The sequence below is a fragment of the Arctopsyche grandis genome, chromosome 3, assembly GCF_051622035.1.
Source record: "Arctopsyche grandis isolate Sample6627 chromosome 3, ASM5162203v2, whole genome shotgun sequence".
NCBI lineage: Eukaryota > Metazoa > Arthropoda > Insecta > Trichoptera > Hydropsychidae > Arctopsyche > Arctopsyche grandis.
Window position 1 is genome coordinate 27,297,569 of NC_135357.1, and position 13,425 is coordinate 27,310,993.

General features: G+C 36.7%; 1 protein-coding gene across 1 annotated transcript in view; it reads left to right on the plus strand.

The window, feature by feature from the left end:
* The window catches only part of Tob (Transducer of ERBB2), a 39,898-nt gene extending 27,082 nt beyond the window's left edge, over positions 1 to 12,816 (plus strand). The window contains exons 2-3 of the mRNA XM_077446525.1: positions 8,719 to 9,412; positions 11,940 to 12,816. Coding sequence (XP_077302651.1) covers positions 8,742 to 9,412; positions 11,940 to 12,225 — 957 coding nt within the window. The 5' untranslated portion in view covers positions 8,719 to 8,741 and the 3' untranslated portion in view covers positions 12,226 to 12,816. The remainder of the gene's footprint in view (positions 1 to 8,718; positions 9,413 to 11,939) is intronic.
* The last annotated feature ends 609 nt before the right edge of the window (positions 12,817 to 13,425 follow it).

Consider the following 13,425-nt stretch of genomic DNA (forward strand, 5'->3'; position numbering starts at 1 on the left):
GCATTTTTGTTTTTTGGTGTTCAGAGTAATTATTCGACCGGATGATTTACAGTAATTTTGAAGTCCCATACAAAGCCCTAATACACGAAAGTATTGTTAATTACTACAATGATGTTCACAAATAAAATGTACAGAATAATGGTGACAGCTATAAATTAAGTAATGAATCTTCTCTGATACTATTATTTAAAAAAAAAATCATGAGCTAGGATGTATTTACATACTTCCAAGTCATAGCACTGCTTAAAATCCACCATTTTAGTTAACCTGTAAATCGAAAATGGCCTAGGTTTTTCGGTAATATGTTTTCCTTATATTGACATATGTATATACGTAGGCTTGACAGTGATCGATAACGGTGATTCCCATACATGTAAGAGAAACTTTTCTAAATAATAATATTGTACAAATTAACAATAACATAAAACACACAGCTAGAGTCTACCTAGCGTGCCGTGCAGTACGATTCCGTGTGTCAGCGCCTTAATTAGTGTTAGTTAAAACTTATGTAAATATAATATTTCATACTCATACAGTCAATAATACGGGATACGACGAGTGCCCTCGCCGCAAAGTGGGAGTACAAGCAAAGAACATGGACTACAAATTGATGACTCAAATTAATCTGACAAGCCCCTACTTTGACATACATAAGTATGCATATGTGTAATAATATATAAACCGACAATTTTCAATACACAACCACAATGCGTGGTAACTCTACAATGTATTTAGTACGAATAAACGTCCCGCTCGAAATAAACCCCGTGTAAATCCAGCTAAGGGATTTGTCTTTTTGTTGTGTGTGCGAATACTGTGTATTATACCTTCATATATGTATATACATATATGAATAAGGTAACTACATAACTACATATATCGTGAAAATCGATTTTCCTTGGAAATATTTGTGTGTGTGAGTGTAGGCCAAAGTTTCGCGTGTGTTTTTGTCTGCTAATCCAGTTTGAAGGAGTTCTAGAAGACTTCTAACCCCTCCTCGACCAATACCGCTAAGACCCACCCTACAACGTCCTCTATGCAAACACTCGTTTGTTTGGCTTCTGCCTGTTCGTACAATGTCCTTATAAATAGATTGTAGAAAATTTATATAAGCTGTAGAGCAAATACCGTGAAAATCGTACGCAACTATTAAGTACTGTGAATGGTATATTTTCAACTATTGATAGTATGGATTAGTAAACAAAACTACTGTACCTGGTCTAATGAAGATCTTCGAATCAAATTAAAAGTGTGTTTGAGAAAGGAAGTTACTAGAAAAAATATGCCATCATAATGCATAGTCTCAAATTTAAATAATAAACGAGAACGTAAGGTCAATAGTGCAAACAGCAGAGTTGAGAGGTTGAAGGGTAGCGATAATAGAAACTGTTTCAACAGAAGAATATGAATTTTTTTGGCATTCCGTTAAAATTACACTGAGCAACAACAAAAAATACTAATCAATTTTTACTAAGTTTAACCCACTAAATTCGAATATGACAATGATTTTTACTGGCTTATTTTCGTTTATGAAACAAAAAGCGTTAAAAAAAGCGCAATTTTTAGAGATTTTTTGCTTTGGCAGTCTTTAACTCAAAATATGGTATTACTGAGCCAAAAGTGAGTATTGGAATCAATAATCACATTTTTTTCTATTGATTGTGTATAATCACACTTTTTCTATTGATTTTATTGCTCTAAAATACGTGAAATAAAATATGATTAATTATCCAGCGAATATTATAAGTGAAAAATACGTATATATACTTTTTTACACGGTTTTTTTTTAGTTTCACTTCGCCAATTGGTCTGACAAATTTCGCTTTGAAACTTCGCAATTTTGTGAGGTTTGGCCGCCGATAGAGATTTCAATTGGGTTCGCTAAGTAGATGGTGAAATATAATCGTAGTTAACACGTTCAAGAATTCAAAAATTTTGGAGAAGGTGACAGTCCCCTAATCCTTTTTTACAAAATTTTAATTGTTTAAACGTCTATTTATCAATGTATCACTAAAATTTTACATTATAGGCTGTCGTTATCTCTCCTTATATTTTTACTTCACGAATAGGTTATATAATGAGTGATAAAAATGTGTTTTTATGAAATTTAAATGACCGATGCGTTTCGTATTCGTTCTTTGGCCAAGGACACTTGTTTGACGTCTCTCTTTTCGATGCCTTCTATCTTTGTTTGCAAGTCTCTGATTTTGAATTTTTGGATTGATTTTGAACTGAGAGCGTCTTTTCCGAACTGCGATATTTTACGAACCTTTTATCATTTGTATTTTTAATTCATATTTTTTCCCTAATATTATGAACTTATTTCGCTATTAACCACATTTATACGGATTTTTTTGTTGCTCTGTGTAATTGAACTAATAATTAAATTTTAATAAAAAAGTTTATTTAAATACTAATATGTAAATAAGAATCAAACATTCAAAGTGAAAGCAAGTTATTCTTAGAAAGGTGTTTTCTTGTGTACGTCTAATTACATACGGAAGTATTTTGTAAACAAATCGCAGACTACATAAAGAGTCAACGTCCCTTTCTTCTGTAATACATATTAGCAATATTTCACAACCCCAACCCTTTCACACGTCACATAAAACTAATCGAAAAACGTCACCACAATAAACATCAAGATATTCAATAACACAAAACGACTAGGTCACCCGCATAGCGCTGTACGTCACGTGACGTATTCATTCACTTTGCGCTTAAGTGTTCCGCTTCCGGTACCACCCACCCCACCCCCATCATTCTACAGCAAGTACAGACCAGTGGGTAGGCCGGGGGGTGAACGGATCGATGTCGGTGCTGGCGTACGAAGCCGGGGGTTGAGGTTTCGGTGAGCTCAGCTGGAGCCGAATTTACGCGGAAACTTTTTGCGCTCGTCGCTGGCCCTCTCAGCTGTTCGGGGGTTGCGAAACCACCCCGAAGCAACGGGAAGGGGTTAGGGGAGATATCGATTGAAATTCATGGCGTTGTCTGAAACCGGAGGGACGTTTCAGAGGTTGGGGCGACCTTTGAACGGCCAGCGCGATTGTTGCTGTTCTCGGCGAACGCACACGCCTTGAAAATATTACGTAGGAATTTTGCCGGATGAGAAGATATTGTGAACATAATATTACGCAAATTGGTCGTGTGTATGTTTTGCATCTCGCACATTGTGCGTTTTGTACAAATTTTGTGGTTTTAATTGGTCTTGACGAAATGTGGCGGTGAGCGTCGGATGCTTCGTTGCAGATATCGTAAGCTCTTTTTCAGTGAATGGTGAATGTGTGCTGTTTTCAAAACAGCTGTTTTCTAAATTGAAGGTTGTGATGTGATTATTATTACGATTATGTGGTCCAAAATTGTAAACCGAATAGATAGGACACAACTTACTGGATTCTTAATGCTTCTATTGAAGAACTATTGCATTGGTTACAGTTAGAATGTTGTAAATACCTACATATGAGCCGTTATATTTTAAAGTGGCGGAAGTCCAAGTTTCAGTTCCAAAAATATTATTCATGTTCGACTTCATTCACAAATTGCTATCACTTGTTTTAATTCAATATATCCAGAATCGGAAAAGCAGAATAAACGTATGTATTACAAGCAACCGGTATTTTTAAATATTGTCAAATGCAAAACATTATATATTATTTATTGTTTTGCGAGATATTTCTCGAAATTAAGAAAGTGGACTTTTGCCACTTTTAAATATAACGGCTCACATAGTAAGTGTGGACTGTCATCATAAAGTAAAGTACGCTCCTTAATTTAGAGTTTCAGTTCCTTTATATATGCTGTACTATTTCTGAAATGTAAGATCTTCAGACTTTTCTCATAAAGATTCGACAGTTGGTCCTCTATTTCTCTATTCCTCTTTCTCAATTTCCGAAACTTCTTCACTTATCTATAAAAAATTTCCCAGCCTGTTTGGTTGATAGCCCTCAATTAATAACACTGAGCAAAAAAAATCACGTCTTTTACTTACCGGAGCAGAGACTAATCAATCTTTACTAAGTTTAGCCCTCTGAATACGAACATGACATTGATTTTTGATGGCTTTCTCTCCTTTATGATAAGAGCGTTTTAAAAATGTGCAACTTTTACAGATTTTCGGCTTTTGCAGTCTTATTGAGATGTCTTTATCTATTGATTGGGATTTTTTATTGCTTAAAAATACTTAATTACTTAATAAGTATTTTAAAGCAATAAAAAATTGAAAAAAACATCTGTATATTGATTCCAATACTCACTTTGGGCACAACAATACTAGATTTTGAGTTAAAGCCTGCAAGATAAATGTCATAAATCTGTAAAAAATGCGCATTTTTATAAACGTTCATATCAAAAATCATTGTCATATTCGAATTTATTTGGGTGAATCTTAGAAAAGATTAATTAGTCTCCGCTCCAGTAAGAAAAAAACGTTTTTTTTTTTGTTGCTCAGTGCAATTATTATTAATTAAAGAAGAGTTTGTTTAATATAAATTATATTTGTTTTAAATCGTAAATACACCCATCCTTCAATTTACGCGATAGATATGTACATACGTTGTGCGAAAAATAACCTTTTTATTTTTCTATTCAATTTTGTTTTTCTACAAATCATCGTTTTCTGTTATATCATTCCAAATGGATCATCTATTCCTTATACGAACTATACGAATAGACGCACAAATTTCATTTATAAATTTGTATGTATGTATGTGTGTTGGCTCGTCCGCTATGTACATACGTACATATGTATACTTACCCTGATGCAATATTTTAAAAATTAGCAGAAACGGAAATTATAGCAATGCAGTTTCCATAGGATTTCGCTTTTAAATACTTGACGCTTTGACATCTCAATGATTGTGACTGTCAAAAGTTTCATGAAACACTCGGTGAATCTATTTAAAGATAGCTTTTGACTGTTAAAACTTAAACCCAATAGCTCGTGTATGAAAAAACTAGTATGTTCATGAACGAAACGGAGTGTACACTTGGACTGTAACGTATACGATGTATCTTTCTCATAAATGTGTATTATGTACGTTACCTTTATAAATACATATGTACATATGTAGATACACAAAGTTTTACAATTCCGATAATTCGATTATTGCGAATTCCCAACAACGTAAAATTCACTTATGTAACTTACACCATTTTCGAACTCTACTCTTAAATTTTCATACTCGTACGTGCGTGTCAGTTCGGTTCAAGCTAAAATCTAAAAACAACACTCTCGCCAAAATGGGAAAACTCGCTCCACAACTTTGAATTCATAACACAACTTCCAGCGTTGGAAATTTTTCGCAAACTTTGCACTTCGAATTTTATCTCTGCCCTAGAGTGCATTTTTATGTTTCCGAGCTGCACATACAGACATACACAGGTAATGCAACATGTGTGTGTGTGTGTGTGTGTGTGTGTGTGTAATATATACGTAATTGCGTACGTCTTCTTCGGTAACTGTGACATATTGTTATTTAAATCATTGCTAGTCCGCGATGGCCACTGCCATTGAACACGGATGCTGCACACATGTGCCATCATCATCATCATCATCGGTCGAGCCACTGCAAGGTCGTCTAATAACCGTTTTCCTCGACGATTTACACTCCCTGCTGCATCGCGAATCCCTCACGATGACAATCCGTAGGAAGAATTGCGTCATTTGGTGAAAAAGCGAGGTTTAATTTTGGGCCATTAACCCTCCTCTATAAATCTTTTCGGTAAATGTTGAGGGAAAACATTACTCACCGTACATCCGATGGCGGCTTGTCATTGATTGATGCGAAAGAGCCTTATCGTCGGCCGTATTTTATATTATATTATATTTTTAATGCCGCTTTTAACGCAATATGATGCCTCGTATGCGACCGTAAGTTTCCTCGTTTTCAAATTCATGGTCAAGGCGCAAAAATATTTATTTTCTATGCTTTTTTGACAGAGAAAGACAATATATTATGTAAAACGCGTGAAGAAGCTGTGTTGTGTGAACGAAGATGACCAATTCGAATGGAGGTCGCTGAAAAACTTTAACCCGTTCTCTACTATTCATTCGAAAATATAATTAGCTATTAATTTCCTTCAGAAAATTAGCCATTCATTTCCGTCAAAAATATATATGATTCCGTAAAAAGTAGAACTCATCTAAAAACACATGCACGATAAGTAATATATTTTATGTCCATTTTATTTTTTGATAAATTTTATACTTTTAAATAGTGGTAATAAATAGCCAGCAGCATAGCTTGGTAGTTGCATTAATGCTAACCACTGAGAGGTTGCCGGGTTCAATCCCATGGGTTGACCTCTATTGAAAAAAAAAGAGTATTATCTGTAGTGCTGCTGATCAGACTTCTCTCTCCTCGTTATAACTAGCGGTGACCGGAAAAATGCACTCGAGATAGTTGCACTCTCGAGACATCCAAACTTTCAAATATGCTCAAGGGGTAGTTGGATGTTATCCGAGGGTGCTAACCTTTTTGTGTGAAATTCTATTGCGTAAGTTCTTTTTGAGCGCCTTTGAAAATTAGGACTTCCCAAAATTGCGCTATTATTCAGTACAATTTAGTGCATCTTTCCGGGAACCATAACTAGCATACAGCGTTCCACACATTTTTCGGGTGCATACCATTTGCGCTTATGTTAAGCACCGAGAGGTTGCCGGGTTCGATCTCATGCTAATCTTTGATTCTGCTGGTCAAACTTGGATATTTGTGACTCTAAGTCGATCGATTCCTATCAAAGTTTGCCAATTTATCCAATTTCGTTGTTGAAACAGTTCTTCGTCAAATTGGCCAAAACAATCCTACCCACTATTTAAGTATGATTTCAAAATTAAAGATCTATATGTACAAGTTTAATACCATAGATGTCGCTCAGGCATTGAAAAATGGCATCACGGATAAATATAATTGAGTCCATCAGCTATGCCGCCATTTCCAAGTATAAAAAATAAATAAATAAAAAAACCGGTAGGTGGTATTTGGTGAGGAACTGTTTCAACAATGAAATCATATAACATGGTAGACTCTGATAGGAAAGGATCGACTTAGAGTCACATTTATTTTCAATCGAGGTCAAACCAGGGGTTGAATCCGGGACCTCTCAGTTGTTAGCATTATATGTATGTATAATAATTTTATGATTTATTATCAGAATAAGCGAGATAAGCTCAATTTAATCGTAACATAAGAACTAACATCTTCTTCGTCCGAAATTGACTGGCAATTACTTAAACCATCCAAGCAAATCAAGCTTTGATCATTCGCACGAATTCATAACTCATTCAAAACTGCCCACAGCATTATCATAGTTATGCATATAAGATTGTTATTATCAAGTCTGTTAAAATATCGTTCACGTAGCGAGGTTTATTTATTCATTTATACAATTTACTCTCATTTTTACTAACACGACATATATTGCCAACATTATACATAATTATTATTCAAAGCCAATTACAAACATCGATCATCCAACATTACAATCACCATAAAGACATCTATGTCATATATTTTTTACATTAAATGCACAAAACTTAATGGTGAAATGTTTCGTTAAAGATAATTGTATATTTCATATAAATATGTATGTATACGTCAACTTTTATAAAATAATGATTTATTTGTTTTTTTTTATCTATGGTCAAACATTGTACATAAGTATTATAAAAGACCAATTATAAAAATCGATTAACAATCATACAGACATCTATGGACAAAATTTTGCTGCATTTTTAAATATCAAAAAATTATGAAAAATTATTCAAATTTTGCGAGAAATAGAACAGGATTGCCAATTTGTTGGAACCGTTTCCATTGAAATCAGATAAGTTGGAAAACTCTGATAGGAAACTATCGATCTTGGAGTTACATATCCAAGGTCTGGCCAGCAACATGCCAAGAATAGAACCCGTGACCACACAATCGAAAGCATGTTCCTGGTTAATGTTGAAATCTATGTTGAGATTCTGTTTTAAAAAAAAACACAGATCAACCGTCTTCTGCTAGAATTTTTCGATTTTTCTAATTTAATTATTGTGATGGATCAAATAAATCGGTATCCTCCCCCCCCCCAGATTCTCACAAATTCGAGTTATTAGCGTCTCGAATTTGTTGAATCTTATAAAATCCTACCTTCATCATGTATCTCTCACAAATTTGCTGTGTCAAAAAATTTGTTGATTGTCTGTGGTTGTCTCTATTGTATTCTATTTCCTGTTATGTTTGAAAAATTGTCAGTACTTATTTACAATAATAATCTAACCATATGTGTCACCTTGATTTGATTCCTGTCATGGCATTTACATACAATAATTATATAATATATAAGATGAGAGTTAATAATAAAAATTCTAACTCAAGCTCCTGCTCAAACCTTGTTGTTTCAATATTTGAATGTACAAGGCTTTTATCACACGAATCAAAGCAATCCACACAATCATTATAATATACATTGAAGAGCTTGAAACAATCCTAATTATATTACGAAACGTTCCCAACATTGTAGCAAGTGAACACAAACGAAAACAATATACATGCAAGTGTATACATAGGTACATATGCTATTTTGCAAAATCACACTGTTTGCTGACAAGGCAGTGGCGAGGGGGTTAGCGTCTCTAATTATCATATTGCACGCGCACTTAAAACGCCACAAGACACTCTGGTACAGTTCAGTAGACAACAGTTTCTCACAGTGGTATTTTGGTATTGTTCTCAGGTTGGAGAGCGCACGCAGCCACCATGCATATTGAGGTCCAAGTGGCGCTCAACTTCGTCATATCGTACCTGTACAACAAGCTGCCAAGACGGCGAGTCAACATCTTCGGCGAGGAGTTGGAGAAAGCGTTAAAAGACAAATTCCGAGGGCACTGGTACCCAGAGAAGCCCTTCAAAGGATCAGCGTTCCGCTGCCTGAAGACGGGAGAGCCCCTCGACCCAGTGTTGCAAAGAGCATCTCGCGAATCCGGAGTGCCCGTGAGAGATGTCCTCGAGAACCTGCCTCCAGAGCTGGCCGTGTGGGTGGATCCCGGAGAAGTCAGCTACCGTATAGGAGAGAAGGGAGTGGTGAAGGTCCTGTTCAGCGAGGAGCAACAGGAGGACCGGTGCGCAGACCGCGAAGTCACGCGCACCTTCAACCCAGAAGCTCAGTGCTTCAGGCCCATTGAGGCTGTCAGTGGGGGGCTGGGTGCTCTCAGTTTGTCGCCTAGGGCTCCGGCTTCGGTCGGGGGCTCACCGGCGCCTGCGCCCACGCCTGCACCTCCTCTACCCCTCGCCTTCCGGGGATCCCCTGGTCCGGCGCCTCCGCCCTTCCTGCCGCGCGCCACTGCGCCCCTCACCTTCACAACAGCCACTTTTGCCCAGACCAAGTTCGGGAGCACCAAATTGAAGACCACCAGCAAACGCGCCAATAGGTAAATATTCGAAAGTCTTAATTTCCATACTACATCTAAATTTTTAAGCTGTTGAAAGAATGATTCTATTAAAAGTTTGCTTCTTTCGAGCCCAGCGATGCCCCTAAGGATAGAACATTCTTGAATAATGACTAGGGAAGTTAAAGCACCCTATTATAGCAACTCAGTTGATGGAGTTAAATGTAGATTAAGAACGTGGTTGGTTAAAGTTTTAATTGCTAGATTAATTTAACGTTTTGTGACATTTAAACTAATTCGATCGAACTAACGATCGAACTTTTATTACCTATGTAAACGTTTGTTAACAGACTTTAGTGCAATATGTAATGGATAAATAATATTCTATAGTTCAATATTCAAATAGTTTATTAGATGTTTTCAATTAATTTCAGTTTAATAGGGTGGTTAAAGGATTCCATAAAGTCAAATTTACAAAAGTATTTACAAAAGAGTTTAGGTACATGATCTGAATTGTACGAGAAAAATCAATCGTTAAACAGATTCCTCTGCTACACACCTAATCCCTTTAGACAGCACAATATTTACATATGTATTTTACATAATATTTACTCTGTTTTCCTGTACTTCTAACCTTGTAACACTTATATTATATTTCATTTGAGTAGTATTTGCAAGACAAACTCTGAATCTAGATTTCTATTGGTCGAAAAGCTTAGTTTTAGTTATACATATATGCAATAACACGCGATTGCTTTTGGTCAGAACATATCAGATGATTGATAGGAATCGGTTTTATCATTGTATTAACATATGTAGGTTTGACAGTGATCAATAGCAGTGATTCCCATATTTGAAGAAATGTAGGAGGAACTTGTCGTAAAAGTTGTGTGAGTCTATTCAAAGACAGCTATTGACTGTTATGATTAGTCTCCGGCGCTGTGATGCGCCAGCTCGAAAAAAAAGGGTTCCTTTTGTCAATTTCTATTGTTAACCTTTGAAATTGACAATATGAACCCGTTTCAGCCCCCTCCTCCGCCTATCTCTGGTTATGATGCATCCACTGTAGGAAGACAACTTTCTCCACATTTCTTCAAAGACGGGATAAACCATTATTGATCACTGTTAGGCAAGGATAAATGGATAAAGGATAAAATATCACCGAAAACGCTCCAGAGTGTGATTTTCGGGACTGTGTACCATGTATATGGGCTAGGAGTGCTGCGTTTTTCTCGCATGTTTAAAAAAAACGTACCACTCAGTGTGTTTTCGCTCTTAGGAAAAACATATGTACATACTATCTCTTTCAACGCCTCTCAGGCAATTGCATTTCGAAAGACATTGTACGCGTGAAATGCTATTGGTCGAAATTCCTGGGGTGAAAAATACAGCATATGCGTTTTATTTAATCCTTTGAATGCTGACTAACGCCGATTAACGTTTTGCCAACAGGTACATGAGCCTGAAATACGCCGATAGGCGTTGCTTTTTGAGTATGTACATATATAAAAATAAGCAAGAAAGTTGCTACCCGCTAAGCCTTTCCAAGTAGCATTGAAAAATAGTGCATTGAACATGGGTCGTGTAATCCGTGTCAATGTTTATAAAGACTGGTTTACACCGGTGTTTCTGAATTTATAACCATAGCAGAATTTCTCGATGGAAATCCCTAACTGCTGAGTATTTTTGATTGTGGCTTAGCATTCATAAAGATTGTGAGCATTACATTTTAACAACAATGAAGAAGATGGAACCAGTTTTGGAAAAAAACATTCTTATTTTGTTTATTTTATATTTTTGCAAGATATATTAGAGAGTCTAAGCCAGAGAAATGTAATATTAATAGAAGTGGCTTCAGGTGTTCTTTTGTTGTCAAGTGACATTCTGTCCACGGACAGATCTAAATAATTTTAGCATCAGTCGTATTTGACGCTTGGTGCTCGACGTACATACATATGTCCGATAAAAACTTTTCTGTTTGTTTATATTACTAGCAAGATGGGCAAGCATCGGTAAAAATTGCACAATACATTCAAAAACACACAATAAACAACATGGGATACATTTTTATAAGTAAATTGATCCGATTGTATTCCGCGCGATGTAGCGTATTTATAGAGACGTACCGCGTAAAATTGACAACAATTATTTATTCGTAAGGGCCCCTCTATTCTTATTACATCTCTCTGGTATAAGCACACACCTTTACATAACTCGAAATCCTAGTCGGTAGTTATCTAGGGTTTGTTTGGATAAGCTACAATTTTTTATTATTGGTTTCTAAATCATTCATAGTTGGCGAAATTTTCAGCGTGGCGGGCTTTCAATATAAAAGACGTCAGCACTCAAAGGGTAACGTGTCATCCTACACCGGGTGAACAATAACAATGACATGAAAATACACCTATCACAGTTGGAAACCACGTACGCACCCCATGCCGCACTTTTGAGTGTGTTCGAAAAGGAAAAGCCTTATACTTTTCCTCGTTTTCCAATGTGTTTTTCCATCGACCTCGTACTGTTTTAGTGTCACACAGTAGTACTAAGGCAATATTTCACAATGTTTCAGAATGTCGCCAACGGAGTTCTCCAACTACATAAAGCAACGCGCGCTGCAGCAGCAAGGCAGCGGGGGCGGAGGCGCCGGGGGCTCTTCCGGGGGCGGGCGAGCCCTCTCCCCCGCAGAGGGGCCCCTCTACTACCCAGGGGCGTCGTACGCGTCCAACGGCAGCGGTGGCGGCGCCCCCGGCCGCTTCCCCCCGTCTTCTTCGGCGCCTGCGCCCCCATCGGAGCGCGCGTGGGCGCCCCCCGCAGAGCTGGCGCCTCGCTACCAGCCTCTCCTGCTGGCCAACTAACCGCCCACGACAAACGCAACCCCAACATTATGCAACTAAACGTGTCGTTTATTTTTTCACCGGCTTCTACAACTAGTGCATCGTAGCGGGACGAACCACACCACACACACACACATCACGACAGACGACGAGACATTTAACACAACACACACACACACACACATACGCTAGTTTACATACATATATATTTAGTAGGATGTATGAGAGTCGTTTTGGTGTAAATACGAAGGACACAATTGATACACAGCCAGACAGACAGACGTACACAGGGCAGCAGAGTGACTCTAGTCGGGGTCGCCCCATCCGCGCATATCACAGCTCTGTGGCCGCCCTGGGTCAAATGTCCGTAGCTTTTAGGGTACACTGGGAGGGATGCCCAAACGATCCCTCTCTGAATTTACTGCGTTTGTTTCTTTTCATTTTTTGTTTCTTTTTGTATCATAGATTATACCTAGATTGTACGATTTCATTATTTTACTATATTTTATTTTTTCACAGAATTTTTTATTTTTAATACTTATTATATTTGTACGCGATTATGATGTATTTTTTATTACGTAAATATAAATTTTTAATTTTGTTACTTTCGACTTTTATTTTATGTTTTATTCATTCTAAACATTACACGGAACCACCGACGTTGAACGCCCCCTATGATGAACACATGTATCAGACTTCCTAGAAGAATTTGAATCCAATTACAATACTATACTATATAAAATACATAAGTAGTGAGAGGCGTTGAACCAGGTGTAAACGTGTGATTAATTTTATTTTGATCCAACAAATCCTCCTCCATTTCCTCGATCGATGCGTTTCTCAAGTGGTGCATGCAGCTCATTGTTTCAATGATCTTAATGAAAAATTGAGAAACGTTTCTGTGTGTGAAGCATTGACATGTATGTACATAACATCACAGCCTATCACATACACAAGCATGTAATTAAAAATTATATATATGTATAGTATATACTTTAAATGTCCGTATATGATGAATGCTAACAATGTCTAAAAAATGCATTAACATCACATAACGACAAAGATTCAAATTGCTACACAAACTTAAATGAAACAAAACTCATGTAAAATGTTTGTTTGTAAAAAAAAAACGCTTAAAAATTGAGAAACAATGTATCAAAATGGAAATTATTCAATATTTTCAGTTTTTTTATATTGAATTAATATTATATATATGTATAT